The sequence below is a fragment of the Nannobrachium achirus genome, assembly GCF_963921795.1.
Source record: "Nannobrachium achirus genome assembly, chromosome: 7".
NCBI classification, from domain to species: domain Eukaryota; kingdom Metazoa; phylum Chordata; class Actinopteri; order Myctophiformes; family Myctophidae; genus Nannobrachium; species Nannobrachium achirus.
Window position 1 is genome coordinate 49,903,976 of NC_137816.1, and position 23,422 is coordinate 49,927,397.

A 23,422-nucleotide genomic window follows, 5' to 3' on the forward strand; every position below is an offset into this window, starting at 1 on the left:
ATAGGATGTAAGATTCATTCAGGGGTGCCGCGGTGGAGTCAAAAAAGTTTGAAAACCCCTGAATCTGATCTACAGCACATCAGCGACGTGGCACTGTTTGAGCCTCCTGGCTTTCCGTAGTTGTGGAGGGCGGTTGGTTGGCGCCGGCTGGAATAAACAAAACAGTAGAGGGAACTTTTGTAAAGTCAGCTTTCAGACTGCGGCCAGCAGCGTGCAGCCACACTCCACCAAAAAACCGCCACACTTCCATCAAAACAACATGGCTCACAGCTTCCAGTCGTCCACACTCTCGCTAACTTTGCCCATATCGTGCCAGATATGCCTCGGAAAGGTAACCGCCTCTGAAATTAGCAATAGCCTAAAGATAATCTGCCGTTACCCCGGCCGTTACCGATGCAAACCTGATGTGATGCCAAGCAGCAGCTAACTAACGTAGCTAAAGTAACAGTACGTTATAGCAAATGTGATTATAGCAATATAGCCACGCACTGTGTTCTTTGGTCTGGTCCGTTAGAACTGAGGACCCGATTCTGTAAATTAATGACTTTAAACAGTTTTCTGAAAAACCTATGTTTCTATGATAAGTGGTGCTCAAACAAGGACCCCCAGAATTATATGTAGGCTATTTGACCGCAGACCCTCATCTCAAAATATATATTTTTTCAGGGACCCCGAGAAAGAAAGATTTTAGTTGCAAATGTTCGCTTTAAAATAAAAAAGATACACGTTTTCAATGTGATTTTCCAAAAGATAACAGATATACAAGCTCACAGCTTGTATATCTGCTAGCTAAAAAGTATCCTATAAAACAATGGTTTAAAGTGGTTAATTGATTTGCATGTTTACATGATGTGACAATATTTGCTGAATCTTCTACTAACTGTACTGAACAGGTCCGCCAGCCTGTCATCTGTGCCAACTACCACGTGTTCTGCTCCAGCTGCATGGAGCAGTGGTTGAAGAATGCCAGCCAGTGTCCAACCTGCAGAGTCCTGATCACTGCAGAGAACCCCTGCCGAGAGATTATTGGTGAGTTGCTTACAAAATCAACTAAGTACATTTACTTTAGTACAATTTTGAGGTACTACTACTTTTACTTTACTGGAGTATTTACAATTTTCAATACTTTTACTTCTACTCCATCTCAGAGGATAATATTGTACTTTTACTACACTACAATTAGGCCTATATGAAAACTTTAGTTATGGTAATTACTTTGTAGATTTGGATTTTTATTACAACATAAATTAACCACTATATACATTATGGCCATTTGAAAATAGCTGATCTACAATGCGACACATTGTGAGCATTGTGTGCCATTTGTAGATCTGCTATTTTCAAACAAATGGGACATTCTGCAAATGAGTACTTTACTCTTGGTACTTAAAGTACATTTTGATACCAATTTGTAACAGAGTATTTCTACATTGCAGTATTGATACTTTTACTTAAGGAAAGAATGTGGATACTTTTTGAAAATAAGGTAACTTGCAAAACAAGAGCGTCAATGGGGGGACGTGATGGCAACGATCATCAGCAGCGTCATTCATAAGCAGGGCAGTCACTTGCCAGTGGTCTCCTCAAGCTAAATACACGCTTGTAATCTGCTTCTCAGATAAGATAACAACACTCACATACAGTATGCATCCTAGCTGTCTCAAGCCGCCTCCGGCTGTTTCTAACAGTGTTGCTGTGTTCACATTTCATTGCCCATTGACCCCCGCAGCTATGAATGGCATACCTCTTGCTGTAAATACATAAATCTATGAAATACATACCTCTTACTTGGTAAATCAGTGTTACTGATATTGCTAGCAATATTCAAAATGACCTATTTTCTTGCCAAAGTAACACCAACTTTTACTTTGAACCAAGTGGTGGTTATGTAGACAGATACTGGTCAGGTGGGCGCTAGGGACATCTGGGCACCTCGATCTTAAATTGTTTATTATTATTATTATTATTATTATTATTATGTATTTTTTTAAGATATGTTTTGGGGCTTTTATGCCTTTGGTAGCAGCAATGGTAGTCTGGATTGGGAATCGAACCAGCGACACGCTGTCAGGCTACACTGAGCCTATGTTGTGGTATGCACCGGTAGGCCAGCGGGCACCCCTTAAATTGGTTATTTTGTCCAAAATGTTAAAAAATAAAATAGTTGAAAAATGGTCTTAAGTAAAAGAAAGTATACATGATGTGAACATGCACGTTACATCATTATCAGACTTAATGTTATCCTGCAACTTCTTGTTTATGCCCCAAAATGATTTATATACAGGTTTTGTAGCAATTGTAGAAATATTAGACCTTAATTGTCGAATGTTGAAACATGTAATGATCATGTATACATTATTTCACTTACTTAGTGCCCACCTAACCTGTTACCATGTAGACGACTCTGAGAAAGATGCAGTAGCATCGAAACGTCAGTCTTCTCTTAGTACCTTTAATAAAAGAGTCTTCAATTGCCCAAGCTGCTCCTAGCCTGGCGTTGCTCATACTAATTCCTCACTGCGTGGTGGTGTTGTGCAGTCTGGTTTATTAACCAGGCTAAAGCTGCTCCAACAGTGTCTTCTCAACATTATGCTGTGTCGTCCTGCTCCTGTGACACACCAGGCTTTCCTAGTGCTATGTGAGTACGTCTTGACTGTATTTTATCTGTGTGTATTCTACCTTTTTCAGGAGGCTCTACTGACAGTGAGCATAGTAAGAGCCATTCCGTTAGGAAACATCTCAGGAAAAGCAGAGGAGAGCTCCTTCTTAGCGAGTATGAGGTATGGTTTCATTATATCCTTATGAAGCTTCAATGACTTATTCAGTGCTGTGTCCCAGTATGAGGAAGCAGAATTAAAGGGATAGTTCACCCCAATAACTAACCTTTTCTCTATAGATTACTCACCCCATTTTTTTGCATTCCTAAGCCAATCATTTGATGACCAGCAGTGGTTCCCTATGGAGACACAAAGAGCCTGCTTTGTTCCAAATGAAGACACAAGGAGTCTCCTCATATGATTGGCTTAGCAATGCAACAAAAACAAACAAAAGAAATATCCATGAATTCAAGTCTCCATGGAGTGAGTAATCAATAGAGAAAAAGTCATCCCTTTAGTCCAAACATGCCATATTTCTAATCATAGCTGTAGGTATTGTGGGTGTAACATTCTAGATTTGAACCCGGGTCTTCTGCATGGGGAAACTAAACAGCTATAAGCCAAGAGGGAATCCCTGTTGGTCAGGGGAGAGAGATATTGGGCTTTTGGGCTTCAGGCTGAACCGCTCTGCTACATTTATCCCCCATGGGAGACCCTATCCGAGTCACGGCACCAATGTATGCGATGTTGAGATTTGAACCAAGGTGTCCCGCATGGGAAACAAAACATCTACAGCTAAAGCCCAGAGGGAAATCCCCCTTTGGCTAGGGGAGATATTAGGATTTTGGGCTTCGGGCAGAGCTACTCTGCAACATGGCTTGTCACAACATAAATGTCAGACTAGACTCTTTGTGGTTGTGATATTAGGCTTCTTTCTACATGAGGCCATCTGCTATGTCCCGGTAATGTGTTTCATTTACTCTTCCTCCTCATTTCTGTCCAAACAGGATGAAATCGAAGGGCTCCTTAGAGAAAATGATGAGCTGAAAACAAAGAATCAAAGTCTGGAGTCACAGCTGACGACTGTTCTGGATCCCTGCAGTATTGGTATGGCTGAAACAGAGGGCAAAGGTATTGATGCCAATATCCTGGACGAATGGACAAACAAGCTGCAAACTGCAACAGATCTTTACAGTAAAGTAAAGCAAGATATGGAAAAGCTTAAGGAGGTACGCAACCTTCATTATTGGTGCTTTGAAGTTTTGCATGAACTAATGTTACTTGGCTGCTACTTGGGATTTTATTTTCATATTTAACATGAATCAGAAGAACATTCTATTTTGAGTTCGGACATGTGCTCGCAACTGGAAAGTCATCACCAGACAACATGACGCATTGAAATGCGCTGGCTTATGTACGATGTGATGATTTTCCAGGTGGCACCCTCTAGGTCAGTGGTTCTCAACCTGTCGTCCCCAGATGATTAACGTAATGTGCAACATTGTTTTCTCACTCAACACTAAACAAACCAAGACAACGTTTAAGTGTATAGAGCAGGCCTGGAATTTTGTCATTTTAGGGGCAAGTCCACTTGGCCTCAATTTTTTGAGGGCACAAAGGCCAAGTGCCAGGGCAAGAAGGCCATCAGTTAAAACAATGATTTTAAGTCCACGCCACAGTCATAATTAATTTAGCTTAAATATAATATAATACCTTTCAATTAAATAAATATCATGAAGCTGTTTATTTCTGGTTTTGCCATGTGCAGTGGTGTAAAGTAACTAAGTACATTTACTTAAGTATTGTACTTAATTGTTTATTGTAATTTTGAGTATTTCCAATTTGCTTTTACTTCTACTCCACTACATCTCAGATCCAAATATTGTACTTTTACGCCTCTACAATTATTTGAAACCTTTACTTACCAGTTACTTTGCATATATAAATCATAATATTATAAAACATACATGAACCACTTTAGCCCTATTTAGGCTGTTTGAAAATAGCCAAGCTTGATAGCTTGTAGAATAAATAGCAGATCTACAAGCTCAAAATGTGTTGCATAACGATGCGTTGTGAGCTTGTAGATCTGCTATTTTCAAACATTTTGTACTTTTACTTTTGGTACATTAAGTACATTTTGATACCAATACTTTTGTACTTTTACTGAAGTAGGCCTACATTTTGAATTTGAAGACTTTTACTTGCAACAGGAGTATTTCTACATTGCAGTATTGATACTTTTACTTAAGTAACACATTTAAGTACTTTTTCCATCACTGGTCATGTGCACGCACACACGCACACGAGCTCCTCCCTCCCGTTCGCGGAGTGATCCTTTCTCAACTTGGAATAGCCTACTTGGAATAATGAACTTTCTGACAGCTCAGCCTCTTGGGGAAAGAATAGCTTTTGGTTCCCTTAGCGCTGCATTTCGGTTGTTGTCCTGAGCTCAGCAGAGCTCCGTTTGAAGGCATTCATTCGCACATCGGGATTTATTCAACAGGCTGCGTTAGATTTAACTCCTGTTTGGCCCGGTGATGGTTTTGTGTGTTGTATAAACACTGTGTCCGGTGGTCGTGGCTCGCGGGACTCCGGCGGCTCAGCTGCTACGAGCGTAAATCGAATCTACTACTGGTCATGTGAGCAGCTCAACCAACCACGCACTGTTGTTACCGTAATGACTGGAAAAAACGGTAATAAGCATTTAATGAACTGCTGTGGGCGCCGGGCACCACGGCCACTGTGGCCGTTTGGGAATGTCATTTTTCGAGGGGCACACGGCCAAAGAGAGGGGCAACGACGGCCATGGCCGTCGTGGCCGCCATGAAATTCCTCCCCTGGTATAGAGGGTATCTGCACATTTCTAAAGTTGGACCGATTAATACCTCTAAAATGACAAATTATACATTGGCCAAATTGTCAAATATTAGAGGCAGAAATTGTGAAAATAATGTAGATCGGCTATGTTCACAATAGAACTGTTATACAAAATGTAATGCCTCAACTCTTAGTGCTCGTCAGGGTGGGGGGGGTCCCCAGTTAAAATCTGGTTATTTTGGGGGTCGCAGCCTGAAAAGGTTGAGAACCACTGCTCTAGGTCCCCAACATGCATGGCTTTTGATGTGCAATGAAACCAGGAAGCCCATGTGAACATGCATGCTAACTCCACACGGAAAAGTATCTGCCCCACTTACAGTCTGATGGGATAGAAACCCAAGATAAAAAAAGTTAGGCTGGATTGACTAGAATCCCCCAAAAAGTTGAGGCCTGTCTCAGTTTGCTGTATAATGTACTAGAAATCTTTATTTTATACCCCCAGGCTAACAAGACATTGCGGTCTCAGAATGTCGACCTCGTACAAGAGAATATGCGTCTGAAATCAGAAGTGGCAAGCAGATCTCCTCAGAAGTATGTATCAGTATTTATCTTTATAGCAAATGTTGGAGGTGATAATTTTGTTTCACTATCTAAATATTCACTATATTTATTTACAGTGCTATCACTATTTATTTACAGTGCTTTTCAAGGTACTGAACAAGATAAAAGCCAGATAGAAAATAAAAAAATTATGTCAGTCTTGTATTTTCTCAGTGACTCCAAAGTCATTGAAGTACATCTTCAACACACATCTGATGAGGTGATGGGTTAAAACGGCTGTATTTCAAGATGTTTTAGGGCTTTTGTGCAAAAACATGTTACTCACATAAATACACATTGTGTATCAATACCGTTCTTTTTTTAAGGCACAGAACAATGTCTGTGATGTCTGCATGTGAGATGGTCAAGGTTAAACCCTATAGAGGGTATGCGCGTGACATCACTGTTGCTGGAAGTTATGTGGGAACGCCTACTGAGTGGCAAAAAACTCATTTCTGCCATTGACAGCCCAAACATCCAAACAGAAAAGTCCTTTCTGATTGTATTAAACAAAGTTAAACTCACCAACATTGCGGCTGTACTGAAAGCTTGAATTATCCTCTTTCTATCTGCAAAGTTTTTGTTTCATAAAAATCCACCATAGGCATGTTATGAGCTACTTTCTGTCAAGACATTCTGTGCAGGTTTTTATTTTTCCAAGTGTCAGAGCTTGGAAGCACTCGTTTTCTACAACACAACATCCTGCTGCCTCCTGCATTATGTGCAATTTAGAAACGGGTGGTATGCAATGGGCCTGGTGTACAAGATACACTACACCACTATGATACCCAAGTACCTGTCAAAATACTTTATAAACATTAAGGATGTCCATAATTACAACACCAGAGGCAGCGCCACAGATCACTTTCAACCCAGAGTCAAAACCAACAAAGGGTCAAACTCTTTTTTCTGCTATACCACCAAAATGTGGAAAGCCTTACCGAAGGCCACAAAGGAGTGTGGATCACTAGCATCCTTTAAAATTGCCCTGAAAAACCACTTACAGGCAGCAGCCGTTCGCAACTGGTAAAAAAGAATCTAGCCCAACCCTACCCTCCCCTGCCCCTTCTTTGTATATACTGTTTGTTTTGACTTACTGTCTTCTATTTTGTTTTTCTTTACATATCTACTGCATAGTACTGTGTTCTATTTGTCTGTCATTCAATGTTATATGAGATACTTCAATGGTTTCCAGTGGAAATAAGCTTAGTCTTTTCATGGATCTCCTTTTAGTAGACCTTGTACCAGTGAACTGTACCGTCATGAAACTGTACCTTTTCCTATGCAAACTTCTAATAAAGTCTTCAATCAATCAATCAATGCAGGGCCGTTGAGTGATTTGCAACGAGCACTTCCAAACACCACTGCTCCATGCTGCTCAATGTTTTGCCACTCAGTCTAGATTAGGGGGGCGGGTCCCAGTGGACGTGCATAGTCTGCATACCCTCTATTCTGTACATCTTTGACCAGCGTCCAGGATCTATACTTGGCCCTCTCCTTTTTCACAGAGTTGTGAGCTTGTAAATCTGCTATTTTTGCAGAATCAGAATGGTCGCCTATTATGACCTGCCTAGAATGGGGACTTTCGTGGATAGTATTTAGGAACCAGTTCCATACACAGGGTTCCCAGTTCCCACGGTCATGAAATTCCTGGAAATATTTTGAAATTAGACAAATATTTTTCCAGTACTGGAAAAGTTTTGGAAATGATCAAGGTTCCTGGAAGGTCCTGGAAAAAATAGCTATGCATTGTCTTTGGTTATTGATTTTGTTAATAACTCTGAAATGACAAATTAAACATTGGCCAAATTGTCAAATATTAGAGGCAGAAATTGTGAAAATAGTAGATCTACATGCTCAGCATGTAGATCGTCTATTTTCACAATAGAACTGTGTTATAAAAATTCCTCAACTCTTAGTGCTCGCCAGGGTCCCCAGTTCAAATATGATTATTTCGGGGGTCACTGCCTGAAAATGTTTAGAACCACTGGCATAAACTACCTCTTTCGGCATTGCGCATAGGAGTATGCGACTTGTTATTGAGTTGAATTATTGTTATATAGTCCTGGAAATTGGGTTAAATATACTGGAAAAGTTTTGGAAATGAATTGGTAAAAATGTGTGGGAACCCTGCATACAGTACATACAGTATAGGCAAGAAATCAACACTGTAGATTGAGCATGCAGACTTCTTGTTGTCCACTGATTATCTGATATGCCCGAAACATTGTATGGGGGTGGTCACCAGCAGTTAAGGCTGATTTGTGATCACCCTCTAATCATTCTAATCTAAATCTGTGTCAAAGTCATGAATAATCCAGGTTTTAGGAGAGTATTTTAGATAAATTTACTTCAGAAGTAGTGGGACCTATGAGCTAATTTAAAGGACGACTTTGTTTTTTTACAACAAGGGTTCATATTTTAGATAGTCATTAGAGAGAAGAAAAGATGAGTATTAAAATGTTTTCATTTACTTATTTCTATCGTTTTTGTGATTTTAACGATTTTGATTTGCATGCATGTAAGTGGCTAAATATGTATTTTTAGACACAATAAGCCCATTCCCGAGAAGCACTGCAATCTTTCATGGTCAGATGTGACTTATGGGGGCTGGTGTAAATAGTAATAAAGACATTGCCAGCTTATTGTGTCAAAAACGACATATTTAGCCACTTGTACGCATGCCCCCAACCACTGAAATCAAAATAGTAAAATCGCTAAAACAATAGAAAGAATTAAATGAAAACATTTTAACACTCATCTTTTCTTTTCTCTAATATAATAATATCCAAAATATGAACCCTTGTTGTAAAAAAACAAAGTTGTCCTTTAACAACTCGCTCCCTGCCAATTAAATATGGGCTTTTTGGCTCATATTGCCATAAATCTCCATAGACTTCCATGTAATTTATAGTGCACAGATCATGCACGCCCATGCACAGATCATGCACCATGTTTGTGCAGGCTGTTCACAGCTTTCAAACAAAAAAATAAGATTGGAAATCCGTTCAGGCATTCTTGAGAAAATAGCCATTATGTTTTACATGTTATGTAAGCAAAGATGGCTGCCCTGTATGAAAGATGGGGTTGTATGGGGGGTGGAACATACAAAATCGCGATTGAAATCATGTTTACTAGATTTAATGGGGTCCAAAAAAAAAAAAAAATTAAAAAGAAAAAAAAATTCTAAGTAAAAGTCGTTTTAAGTCGTTTGGCAGGGAAGTCCATAGTGAGATAGTTGATCTGAAAGTCGTTTGGCACTGAACTAGTTAAAGGAGTAGTTCACCCCCAAAATGATTTTTTTTCCCTCTATTGATTACTCACGCCATGGAGACTTTTCAGTAATATAAGACAATAATTTGATTGCAATATATGTACCCCCATTGATTCTGGATGGGGACCCAAATGCATTTGGGTCCCCATTCGGAATCAATGGGCGTAAATTTGATATAATCACATTTTTACAATACAAAAGAAATATTTCGTTTAAACGGGCAGCATTATGTTTGTGAACATCATGTACAAGACCAAGTAAAATTCGTAATCTTAATTATTCTTGACTTGTTCAATTATCTGTCATTAGGTTTGGTCGCTATACAGTGGCAGCCCTTGAGGCAAAGATCCAACAGTACGAGCGTGACGTGGACCACCTGAAGAGGGCCCTGGAGCGCAGTGACCAGTACATCGAGGATCTGGAATCCAGGGTGGTTGAGCCTGAGCGGAGACTCCCAGACCTGCAGGACACCACCGGAGATGGCAAGGCAGGGCCTCGAGCTCTCTCGGAGCAACAGAAACTCGAGATGATGAGGAAAAGCTTGAGCGACAACGAGAGGGAGTCAGTCTGTAGCAACAACATAGAAGCAGAATGTCAACTTCTAACTGGCAACAATCGCAGTTTCCCTGCCACAATGACCTCTGCAGGAGTTCCTAATCGGCCAGGGTTTGGGGAGAGGCTGGCCGGGCTAGACGACGACATGGATAGCACATCCTCACACTTCTTGCCCACCACTCCATCCTCGGCTTTCCGCTCATTGACTCTGAAAAGCCCCGGCATTCGCAGTGAGAAAAAGGTGTCTTTTAAGGCATCGTACTTGAGGAGGCTTAGTTTTGAGGAGTTTGTTGTGCCTGGGAACAGTAGCATCAACACCCCTGCCCCCACCACCACCGCCAGAGAGAACCAGTTCCCCACCTGCTGTAAAGTTCCTGAAGGCAACGGCTCAGCCTTCAGTGCTGAAGTTGAACCCTCGGCTGTCTTCTGGGGACCTTGGCAGAGCTCCACGTCCACTGAACAGCCCTCTCCTGGTCCAAGTAAAGTACCGCCACTGATGATTAAAGGGGCCACATCCAAGAATCCTCTCGATAAAGAGTCTGATCGTTTCGAGGTCTCCAGTGAAGCCTCCATGGATGCTGCTTATCTTGACAAAATCTCCGAGCTGGACTCCATGATGCTGGAGGGAGAGAGCTCCAGCAGTCGTGGCTCCCAGCCATCCCTTGCCTCCTCGCCTTCCTCCGCCTTCGACACCACCCTCGTTCCAGAACCAAAATCGAGCCCCGACATGTTGACGTGTGGCGAAGGTGGCGCTATGGTGGAAGACCGTTTTAATGTGTTCGATGACCAGCAAAGCCAGTGTCCTTTCGATGTCGTGGATGGAACCAGGATCGTCCCCGAGGCCGAAGCAGTGTCTATGGAAAAACAAGCTGCAAGGCCGGTGTCGTGTGGGGAGGGTGGCGCCCAGGCGCTCGTCTCCGAATCTGATGAACTGTCTTATGACGTGCTGGTTGATCCCTTGTCAGAGAATAAGGCCAGTCCCTCCGGCCATCTCTCCCCTGCCGAACAACACCGGGAACCCCATGCAAATGCTTTGTCCTCTGGCTGCACCGGTACACCTGGGAACACAGTGAGAGAGAGACACACGGTGAATACCAGTCAGCCCACCAAGCGAAAGTCTCACAGTCCTTTTAATTTCAACAGTCCGACAAAACTATCCAAGCGCATGTAAATGAACCATTTTACACAATGTCACCTTCTTAGTGTATTATACACTGTTGCAGAATGTGTAAAAAAACATGTTTTCATCACATTATGCCCTATTAGTGTTCTATACATGCAGGCACCATTAAATGACCATGCACTGCAAAATCCTGAGTTTCAATTTAAACCATGTGACCATGATCCAAGGGGATTGAACTCTGATCTTTTGCCGGATGCCAGATGTCATTGTCTGTTGTAGTAATGTTGTGTAACACAAAAGGTGACTGATTAGGTGGTAGGTTCTGTCTGGTCCCTCTGAGTGGCAGCTAATGGATGGCCAGTCTTCTAGATCTAAACCTGTAAAAAGTATGTAGATCTAGACGTGTAAAAAGCATCTAGTGCCATGTTCTGTGGAACTCCTTTGTATCCTTGGACATATTTTTCTAGTACCATGATACAGTTTTCGACTTGTAATAACAATTCCTACTGAGCGGTGGTAATTGGAAATTTAGCTCTCTTCTACAAGTTTCTTCTTTATGTCGATCTTAGAAACTATGCAGTATAAACATGGCTCCCTTATTCATGAGTATCACCCATTGCTTGATGAAATGGTTCATTAAATTCTCAAAGAAATTGTCATGAATACCAAATGAATGTTCCATGGAACTGGTATGGAGCCTTTCAATGTCCTATTAGTCGTGTCTGGAAATAAAACAATACTCAAAATGATGTCAGAATTTTTTTTAATGGTTTAAATACCTTAACATTTGGTGGTACTTTTTATGCAGTTTCAAATGGTATTAAAGATGTGTACCGTGCTCTGTATATGGATGGCCCCAGTGGTAACCAAACCCTTGACTGCTATGCAGTCTTTGTAATTGAATACATTTTTCTTCATTTTCAAATGTGATTGTGGGGTGTCCCCCCCCCCTCAATGCAAGCTGGCACATGCACACATAGATATCAAAGGGTCTTGAGCGCCTGCCCTTTTATCCGCCTGTAAAAAGTGCCCTCTCCAGACCATGAATGCAGTTTTTAATGCGAATGCACCCCTTCCATACAATACCTGAAGGCGGCATTCAAGAGAATTGCCTTGTTCAAACTCCTGAACTTGAATCCAGCATCTTATGTTGAAAGAATTGCCCTCTCTGTGTGGAAATCCATGCTGTAATGCCACAGCTCCAGTATTGACTTGATTATGCTTAGTTCAGTGTGGTATCACAGGAGCTTGGAGGTCTGCTATTCTTTATATTGTTACCAAAGGACCCTGCCTCTATAACATTCTCTACACGTCCCTGAATGCAAGGATGTGTTGTTGGTTCTTTGGCCATTATATAATAGCTATTAAGATTTTTGGGGTGTTTTGCATTCCCTAAAACGTTGCCAGCAATTATTAACTTGCTACCAACCACCAGGATCATCACAAAAGAAACACTAAGCCAAGCGATGATGTACAGGGAAACACATTACAGAGACCTCACATGCGCAGCAATTCCAACGTAGCAGACAGCCCCTTATTTATTATGCAAATTTAACGATATCATGTATATTTCACATACCTCTAATCACGCATGAAATTTTAATTGGATAACCGTTGCGGTTTGAATAAATGAAGTGTTAATTCATTGGGATTAATTAATTTAGATAAAGACTGTGTACAAGGTTACGCTGGTGTATTAAATCAATTTGTTTAGTGCTCATCTGGAGATGATGGGCTTTAATTATAAGGCGGGGGTCTCATTACTAATACTTTGGGTTCAGATGAGTAACGGGACGAACGCGCATGGCAGTGGAGTGGGCCAAGATCATTTTGGAAATGTTGGGTTCTGGGCTGGCAGTGGCTATAATAAAAGAGTTTGGAAAGCTCAGAAAATTGTGACCAGGTGCACGTTGTGACTATCAGCCAGGGTATCCCCTTGTAAAAATAAAATCATTGTTAATACTTGATTTCCTAGGAAAAAAATAATTATATATATATATAGCCTATATATAGCCAAAATTATTTAAAAAATAGCCGATGTAGCTGCCTACAAACTCACAATACATTGCATAGTGACGTATTGTGAACTTGTATCTCGGCTATTATCGCGTTACAACAATGCCGTACGGCGAAGTATAAATGTGGGTTGCTTTTCTTGCATGGTTTGCACATTAACATGATCTTTCTTTGGGTGGGACAGATCATCATAACAGATGAAAACAGCACTTTCCCTTGTAGTTTTATAAGCTATAGCCTAGCTATTTTGAAAGCAGTCCCTGCACAGAAATAATAAATTGCTAAAACAGAACCACAGAAAACAGAACTAGTTCGGGTATTGAGACTGCACTACACTGCGTTAAGTTAATAATTTAAGGCATCCATCCAGGACAGGCCTAAAAGTATATGAACCTGTGTAGCTGTGTGGAATACACAGCGCCTTAAAACAGCGGCGTCTGGTCTCGAGTTATAACTGTCTGCCCTTTGAGCATGTTCTCTCTCTCTCTCTCTCTCTCTCTCTCTCTCTCTCTCTCTCTCTCTCTCTCGCTCTCTCCACCCCCCGCCCCCCCTCCTCTCAATCTGACAGCCCCGTTCACTGTTCTGGCAGAGTGTGGCGTCTCGCGAGAGCAGCCGAGCGCGGCTTGACGAGATCTGAGGCGCTCAGGTGTAAGAGGGCTCTCTCTCATCCCCAGCAGTGGGAAATAGTAGACAGATAAGTGCGTCTGAGACTGCAGGCATCTCTGTGTGATCTCCGGGCTCAAGGCTGCTACTCGGCGCTGCTTAGCGAACGCTATTGCATCATTACTGGACCAGGCGAAGGATCAGTGTGTATCTATGACATTTTCCCAGCTCCTTGTAGCCGTTTTACCCCCTTATTCCAGTGCACTTTAATTGGAGAGAGAGAAAGGCTCGCCAAGATGATGTCCATGAACAGCAAACAGCCGCACTTCGCCATGCATCCCGCTCAGATCGAGCACAAATACACCACCCTGCATTCCAGCTCGGAAGCCATAAGGAGAGCTTGTCTACAAACTCCACAGGTAAATGATCCCAGAACAACTTCTCTCGGTCCTCTTTTGTGGCCATGGCTGCATGCATGTACCGCCGAGTGCGACCAGTGCGTAATAACAAGGGGCGCTCCAAGGCACATTCTGCCAAGACGCGCGCTTTAATGTTTTTTTCATGTATTCCACGGCAATCACCCGAATAGTCTGTGATCTTTTTGAAGGCATGCATGCTCAAGCAAAAGCCCGGTTTTATACCATGTAATTGTCTTGACTTGGGGCTTCTCGAGACATGCAGTAGGCTATCTAGGCTATACCCTGTGTTCTCTGTTGTCAAAGGTCCCGGCTGACAGATCTTGTTTTTCGCCCCCCTTTAATCTTTTTTGACTTTTCCTTCATCTTCATCTACTCCTCTCCTCTCCCTTGATCCCCGCCACTGCAGCTCCAGAGTAACATATTCGCCAGCCTCGATGAGACCCTCCTGGCCCGCGCCGAGGCTCTGGCGGCCGTGGACATCGCCGTGTCCCACAGCCACAACCACTCCGGTGTCAAGACGCACCCGTTCAAGCCCGACGCCACCTACCACAACATGAACACCGTGCCATGCTCGTCCAACTCCACCGTGCCACTGGCCCACCACCACCACCACCACCATCACCACCACCACCAGAACCAGGAGCCCCCGGACCTCATGGAGCACCACATCATCTCGCCCTCCCTGGCCCTCATGTCCAGCGCGCACGACGGCTCCGGGGGTGGCGGAGGGGGCGGCGGCGGAGGGCTCATCTCCACCTCGGCCCACCCGCACTCTCACATGCACGGCCTGGGCCACCTCTCCCACCAGGCCGCCATGAACATGAATTCGCCCCTCACGCACCACGGTCTTTTGCCCGGCCACTGTGGCGGCGGGGGCCAGGGAGGCTTGGGACTAGCTAATAACAACGGACTCCCCTCTATCAATGACTCGGACACGGACCCCAGGGAGTTGGAGGCTTTCGCGGAGCGCTTCAAGCAGCGGAGGATCAAGCTGGGGGTGACCCAGGCGGACGTGGGTGGCGCCCTGGCTAATCTCAAGATCCCCGGCGTGGGCTCGCTGAGCCAAAGTACGATTTGTCGGTTCGAGTCGCTAACGCTCTCCCACAACAACATGATCGCGCTCAAGCCCATCCTCCAAGCATGGCTGGAGGAGGCCGAAGGCGCCCAGAGGGAGAAAATGAACAAGCCTGACATTTTCAACGGCGGGGAAAAGAAACGCAAGAGGACCTCGATAGCGGCGCCGGAGAAGAGGTCTCTGGAGGCTTACTTCGCCGTGCAGCCTCGGCCGTCGTCCGAGAAAATAGCGGCGATAGCCGAAAAGTTGGACCTAAAAAAGAACGTCGTGCGAGTATGGTTTTGTAACCAAAGACAGAAGCAAAAGCGATTGAAATTTTCCGCTACGCACTGACTGATGGGCTATTAAAAAAACAAGAGTTGTTTGACTGAAATTGGGGACCAAGGAACATTATGACACCATTTTCAGTCTTTTGTCTCCGACGGTTTTAAACGTTGGTGTACAATGGGCTTTAGATACCCATTTTATGAGGCTCCATATACCTTCTTTATTTTCACGTTATCGGTGAATGTGAAGTTATGCAAATAACAGATTACACAAATTTCGCTCAGTTGTTTCGAGGGAAAAGTATTCCGACGTCGACATTGCCTTTTAAAACATGTGAAAAAGAGGTAATTTGCTTGATTCTAGCGAGTTATTTTCTTCTAGGCCTATTATTTGAAGTATATAGCCATTTACGAATTACCTCATTGATTGTTGAACTGTGTTTTGGTTGGCTTTTTCTTGTCGTTGTTGTTATAGAATTATTTATGAATCTATTAATTTATTCATTTTATTATTATTATTTGGAGGCTGCTGTAAACTCAAACTAAGTTGCAAACTTAGAGGCTACACATAAAATAAAAGAATAGGCCTGCATGAAATCACAATTCATAGGCAGCGACTTATAGCCTCTGAATGTGGAAATATAGACACCTCAAATATATTTATTTTGAATTTGCACAAAATTGATGACATATTTTAGGTTGCTAAGATTGGTTATGTCGAAATGGTTTGTACATACAAATATCACGGTAACACTTCCTAGACGTTCCTGGAATTTTTTAATTTAAATACGAGGCCTATTTTCTATTGACACTATATTGGGATCCACAACAACAAACAGAAAGTTTCGAATAAATAAAAGGCATGAAAAAGACCCATGGCTACGACAATGCGGATAAATTATGATCACAGTGATAAAATAAATAAAATAATTTAAAAAAACAAACAAAAAAATATCACATTTTATGTATTTTATAGTTTGCAGTGCAAACATTCTATGCATTTGGATCAAGAAGAGTCACTACAGGACAACCTGTCACACCACCACGCCGACAGACAGGTCATCTTATTTTGTGGATGGTGTAAGTCACTGTTAAATGCCTGTTTTTCACATTAACATCACGTTGTTTGTCGTGTTAATTGTTATGGAGAAAAAAAAAGTTGTGTAAGTAATATTTTACTTTGTGCACAAGTATGTTTACAAACTGCGGCCACATGTGCATCATGAACTGTCCCACTGTGTTTAGGGCTGTCACGATTATGGCATTTTACATGACGATTAATTTTCACTCAAATAATTGCGATTAACGATTTAATTGTGTTTTTGTCGTTGACAATTACATTTCTATTTGGCTTTTAGGCTTTGAAGTTGCACATGGTAGATATGACACATAACCTAAATATACAAAGAAATTACTGACATATTTGACAACTTTATACTTAAAAAAAGAACATTGATAGTGGAAATAGCCGATCTACAAGCGCGCTGTGAGCTTGTAGATCTGCTATTTCCACTTTTTTTTTTTTTTTTTTTTTTTTTTTATATATGAACATTTTTCATCATGGAAACGATTATGACGATTATGAAAAATAATCGCGATTGTGTCAAATAATTGCGGTTAGACGATTATGTAATAATTGTGACAGCCCTAACTGTGTTCCTCCCTCCTCCTTCACCACCCCTTACACCACCCTCCTCTGTTGCCCTCTTACTTTCATTGGTATGTTCATTCTGTAAGCCAAATTCAACAGGGAGGTGTGTTCCAGCAATCTTCTAATAAATGAACAAAAAATAAATGAACCGCAGTCTTGGTTTTGACTGGCTGGGCCAAACGACCACGGTCATTTTAAAATCGTTTAAGTTTTTGGCCTAATATGATCATTTAAAAAATGTAATCCCAACTGCAATGATTGGATACAATATGACGACGTAATTGTGTGTTTTTTTATTAATATTTGGAAATATTACCCCTTTTATTAATATCGTTAATTATGGCTAATGTGGAAATAATGCATTATTATTATTATTATTATTTTGCATGTCTTCAGACGTATACCAATTCAGATGATCTCACAAAGTAGGCTATCAACGTTTTGGGAATTGTCATGATGATCCTGAACAAATTGGGACTGTAGGCCTATAATTTCGAATAATTTAGATTCGAATTGAACTCTTTCTTGAAACAATAATAATAATAATAATTCTGTGTTGGAAAAAAAGAAGAAAAAAATAGAATAGGCCTATAATATCTTACGAATGAAAGTAAAGCATTCTTCCCAAATGTACAATTGCACATGCTTAAAAGAAAAGTGCTCCAATTATGGTTTATAATGACTATAGATATGTAGATAGAGATAGAAATACAAAATAATAATCATGTCATAGCTATACTATAGGCCTACCCCCCAAAAAAGTGATACATCATGTAGGCCCTCATGTAGGCCTATACTTAGGCCTTTGATGCTTAACAATTAACTGAGGAGCCAAGGCTCATTGGTAAATTGGTAAAGTGAACATGCCTTTACTCAACAGTTGATGATAGCAGGGAATCATAAGGCCCGTTTGAAGCAAGCTTTTACCAATGAACATTTAATGAAGTCTGAAGCCTCGGCGTCTCATAGCAGGGTCAGAATAACTCCAACCCCATGCATCAGAGCTGCTCGTCTTGACACTAAAACGGAAAGAAGAAAACATTTAAACTAGATTTATTCAAACTGTCCAGCGACCCCGTTTCTGTCCACCACATATTGGAGGATCTCTTTTGGCGGGATTCGCTTTTCCTTCGCGTTTTGAGAAACGAATTTTTAAATGCAGGTGATGCAATATTAATCGCGCGCTTTTGCTGATATAAAATGCAATATTTTCAGACAGCTATCGGGGTTTGGTAAAAGCTCTGGATGAAAGAAGCCATGGCCGAAGACCAGAGAAGGCTGCGCTGCTTGCTCCTTATTGCTTTTCTTTTGCTTTTGGCTACGGAGAGATGCATGAAGGATGGATGGCTGAACGTGAGTAGAAGTTTTTGATGCCACGTTTGCCATCACTTGGACAATAGTTGGCTTTTTTAATCTCTTTGCTTTTTGGTCAACGCTATGGAATGCCTTTATTTGTTTTTTTTGTGAACTCACAACAACTCTATAACCTTTTAGGTGCAGCCCATTAACTGATAGACTTCATTTTAAGAATCAAGATCATACCAAGAAGGGGTTTATTTGTCACTTAGGTCTATACATAGCCTATACAACAAGTAGGCCATATAGCAGCGAAATGTTGGACCTTATTAAATTGTTATTGCAATGGTTTTGCTGTATAGGCCTTATCTTATGCCAGATGAAATGCTGTCTGTCAAATTAGTAACAATGCTAAATTATTCAAAGTTATCAATGCAAAAACGAACTATAGGCTACAATATAAAATAGCTCTATAGCTCTCTAAATATCCCTCAGTGGTTTGAACCAGAACTGGACAGAAACTAATTATTTTAAGATTTTGTGTATCCCGTCTAAACATGTTAGGCAAAGCAGGTAAAAAAACAAAGCCTTTTCTTGTTAAACTGTCAAAATCAAATGGCAACTTTTTGGCTAAATAGCTCAATTTATACTCGACGGAGGAGATATCCCATAACTTGCAGGGCATATCACGGCCTGCCGAGAGAAAACCAATCGCAGACTCTTCTGAAAACACTTGAGGCAGGGCAGCACCATGCATGCATGCTTCTTCTACTACACGGGCGATATTTCAGCACCACGAACAGCTCCGCTGCAGATTGAAGAGTAATGCATTATTGAAAGCCTATATCAAACAGCTCTGGGGTGCTGTCTCTCTGCGCATGGGGCCCGCGATGAAGTCCGACTGTCTGACTGCACAATAGCCTCTAATATGTTAATGGCCGTAGGGGATGCCTGAGGTACCGTCCCCAGCTGCCTCGGCGTGCCATATGTCAGCCCGTTTACGACAGGGGCCTCTATTAATCAGGCGGGTATTTCATCAGTAAATTCACCAATATCATAACCCTTAGAGTTCTATCAATAGTATATTATTGACTAATCGTATAGCGATTTGAACCTTTCCTCCTATTCAGCTGATACATATTTTAGGCCTCGACATTTCCAACTAATGGTGTGACAAAACTAGTTTGTGTTGTCTACGAACAACTGGCGTAAATCCCTTACGCCATATGACTCAGTCAGAGTCAACCTTAACTGCGTTTACAAATGTAATGTAAAGCGTCTTAAAATGTATGATTTTCGTCATAATATTTTATGTTTTAAATTTATGTTCACTCGTTGTTTTCATCTTATGTGTGCATTAATCACCGCGTCTCCCTCCCTCGCACCCATCCCTCGCACATGCGTCTCATATGCAGGCCATGGCTTATAGGCACAGGCAGGCCTACCATACGTCTCATAACTTAATTCCTCCAGGCTACTATTCGCGGAGTAATTAATCTATACCGTGGATGTAAATAAAAGGAAATTGGATTCCTGACAGACGAGATGAGAGGAGCCTCTGACACCGTGGCGCCAAATAATGATTTCGCCGCGCGTTACAGAAACGCTACTCGTTTAGATTTACGAGCGCATGACTTTTTACAATAGCTGTAAGCAAAGACGAGTGGGCCTAACCTAATCGCAGCTGTTAGGCGTCCCAACCCAAGTTAAGATGGATTAGATCGTGATAATTGCAATGCTGCACGCTAAGCGAAAATAAAGACGACGCGTCAGTTCACATTGAAAATATAACGGTTTCCGTGGTTGCATAGTCTATATATAAGGACCCAAAGCCCAAACTTTATTGTCCTCTTTGTCTTCATGTTCTTGTCATTTCTTCTTCTTCTTCTTGTTCTTCTCCTTCACTGTCGTAATATAGGAAAATGAGAGAACCCATCCGGTGTTCCGTTGATGTAACAGTGCCTACTATGCGAAGGTTGGCCTTTGGACGGAAATGTCAAACGCGGGCGGTGGAGAGGGTAGATCCTCCACATCTGCACTCATTTCCCACTCATATTTGCTCAGTAATCCGCCGTGGCAGCCTCCCATCACCCGGGACCCGGTTTGAGAGGCGATGCTGTTGACACAGGGGTATATTTCAATCACAGAGGGTTCAGAGTCAGGCGAACAACTTATTTGTCTAATAAATCCGCCATTTAGTAAGAAAAATATTTGATCTTGAGGGTGCTGACCTCTTGTCATCTTATAGGCTATGCGCTACTGGCAGATATAAATCACAGATCTGCAGGTGTATGCATGATAGTAAAACAAAAGAATCAGGTCTGCTATACTTATATTTGACACAAGAAATGTTAGCACAAAACTACACAATTCAAAGTAGGCCACATCGATTCCAGTAACTTCAACGTCTGCGTGTATAGAAGCAAACTTATATTAGTCGGGTTTATGCAATTAAGCGTTCGTTTTCTGCATAGACGCAGCACAGTAAACTAAAGTCCACAGTGTTAATTTATTCACTTGTACTCTGAGAGTGGAGATACTGTAGCCTACACTCAGAGCTGAATTAATGATGTTAACGTGTAGTTTTAAAATGGTGCCAGTCAAATGTGGGTTTACTCCACTTATCAAGGGGATGAGTTTGGCCACCACTTTGTGATGATTCTTATGAGATTCCTAAAAAAAGAAAATTAAAAAGCTATAGGCTATGGCTTTGAATGGCATGTGACAGCATCCAGTTGCTTATTGTTCTGATTAAGAGTGAGATACCAACTCAATAATAATGTATCTGATTTTCAGGTTGTGCACAGGCAATACATAGGGCCATGCATGACAACCATGTATCATGTTAATCATGTTCTTCATCATTGCTAATTGGTTGGTCTAATCACCCTATTGAGTTCAATCAGAAATTAAAGACGGCAAAGTAGCCCTGATATATGGGTTCAGCACAGGCCATTAAAAAGGTTTTATCATATGGCATTGGTCATGTTACACAATCTTAAGGCTTAATTGTTTAGCTTTTCCATTTTCTAAATCTCTGCTCTAAATGAATGATTTAGTTTTTCATGTATAATAGATACATAATGTATAGTTATAGTCCACACATTGTTGTTGATCTTCACTCTCAAGCATATAGCACCCTGACTCACATCACCCATATCATCCCGGTGAGAAGAACATGAACATTATGTATCATGTCAGTATGATGACCTAGGTTTGCAAATGTTTCATTTATTCTATGCCTTTAAACGTATTTTATAACACATGTTTAACCCATTTAATTCAATTTAATCTTGCAATCGGTGCAAATACACCTGATAGCTTTTGCTCAATATTGGGGGGGAAATAATGAAAAAAAGAAAAGAAAGAAAGACAGAAAAAATACACTTTTGACTTCAACGTAAAACCCTAGTGGTGATAGTATAGCTTTATGGCTTGACGTCCAAATGTGATAGATCACAGAACTGGCATCAAAACGTGTCACTGTGTCTGTTCGGTGGGCTCATCATCATCGGAATGTTCACATGCAGAATCCGTCTCGCTACCTAAATGTCAGCTCGCATACAAAGTCTTTCTTACTCTTTAAATGTCATATATTCCCTCCCATTCGAGTCTCTTAAGAGTTGTGATGGCCCAAGGCAGAGACCTCCTTGACCCTCCGTATTGAACCCATTTACTCGTCATCATTACTGCACGTGCTGCTGCTGCTGCAGCCCAGGCGTGGTGGGATAACCCACTCCGACTATATAGGCTATTATCAGCACGTGTGTTGTACGTGCTCGTCTCGCTATGTTTCGCTGAGGGAACAGGAATATTTTATTTCATAGAGTGATAATAACAAAGATGGGGAGTAGAAGTTTCGATAGCGTCATCATGCACATCTATTCTACACGTGGTAGCAGGGGTGTCGCACCAAATTCTGGGCCCTGGGTACAAGGATTCACTGCAGGCCCTCCATGAATGTTCTTCATATAGGGAGAGGGGGTTTAACCCATTTAGACTGGAAACGCATTATATGTATTTGGCCATGGACCCCCATCTCAAAATATTTACTTCCAGGGACCCCCCAGCAGCAAAATTGAGTTACAAATGTTTGCTTAAAAAACATATTATATTCAAAGATTTGCACACATTTTCACGACTTTTCAAAAATAGCAGATCTACAAGCTCGCAGTGCGGCACTCGGTGCCGCGCATTGAGCTTGTATATCTGCTATAAAATAAAAGGCCCCTCAACCTTGGGCCCCCCCCCCACACACACACACTCCCCCCTGGTGACGCCCCTGCGTGGTAGCAAGTCTTTGGGCATGGCTTTCATGTCGCTGTCCTTGGTGCTGATCTGGTACCAAAGCTTTCGGTGGGCCTGGCCTAGTTAGCTCATCTTTCACATGTCACTTATTTGTGTGTATATTAAAGGTCAAATTAGCCTTTGTGATTTTTTAGAGATAACCACTTACCCCAAGAACAGATATACAATTAGTGTAATATCACTTTATATGCCAATATCCCATTTGATTCATTTGGCTGACCAGTTGAAACACTTTTAAACCCATTTATCAGTGATTTTTTCCCCCTCGTAGTTTCTGCATTTTGGCTTTGTTGAAGGGCACTAGTTTATTCTTAAGATAGCTTAGTATATCCCATGAGTATAACCAGTAGGAACCTTTTTTTTGTAGTAATAGTAGTAGGCTATCCACCAGTTGGCCAATGAGCGATTGTTCATGGCTATCCAGTGTGGCTGAGCCTGAGAGGCCAGTTCCTGCCCGATAGATATTGAATATCTCGCTCTGTTCACAAGGACTTCGATAATGAGGAGAGAGTGTCGGCCACCGTTTGCCCGCCGCCACGCCATCAAATATTCATCACTGTTGATTAAACAGGCCGGCAGCTGCCGATCGGATGGTGTCAAATTTGTATCCAGCCACCTGTATACACACCGAGAGACACCCAAATCAAATGAAATGGAATGAAATAACCCCTAGAAATTCTAATAATAATATGGGCATGCACTGGTGAGCGCGTTTACCGAGGAGGGGTCACACGACCGGGCGCGGCGGACACTGACTGACGTTTCCATCCCAGGACGTGGCTAGACGACGGTGTGACACACACGCTCACGCACGCACAC

At 41.8% G+C, this 23,422-nt stretch overlaps 2 protein-coding genes across 2 annotated transcripts; both read left to right on the forward strand.

Moving 5' to 3' along the window:
• Window positions 1-243: 243 nt before the first annotated feature.
• obi1 (ORC ubiquitin ligase 1) lies at window positions 244-11,017 on the forward strand (the record flags this gene model as incomplete). Its single annotated transcript, XM_080730298.1, has 6 exons — window positions 244-331; window positions 894-1,029; window positions 2,689-2,780; window positions 3,605-3,826; window positions 5,920-6,008; window positions 9,601-11,017. The coding sequence occupies exons 1-6, from the start codon at window positions 260-262 to the stop codon at window positions 11,015-11,017; spliced, it is 2,028 nt and encodes a 675-aa protein (XP_080586424.1). The 5' UTR covers window positions 244-259.
• Window positions 11,018-13,884: 2,867 nt separating this feature from the next.
• Window positions 13,885-15,415, forward strand: pou4f1 (POU class 4 homeobox 1; the record flags this gene model as incomplete). The annotated part of the gene is made up of 2 exons (XM_080729679.1): window positions 13,885-14,007; window positions 14,414-15,415. 2 exons carry the CDS (start codon window positions 13,885-13,887, stop codon window positions 15,413-15,415), a joined length of 1,125 nt encoding a protein of 374 aa, XP_080585805.1.
• Between the last annotated feature and the right edge of the window lie 8,007 nt (window positions 15,416-23,422).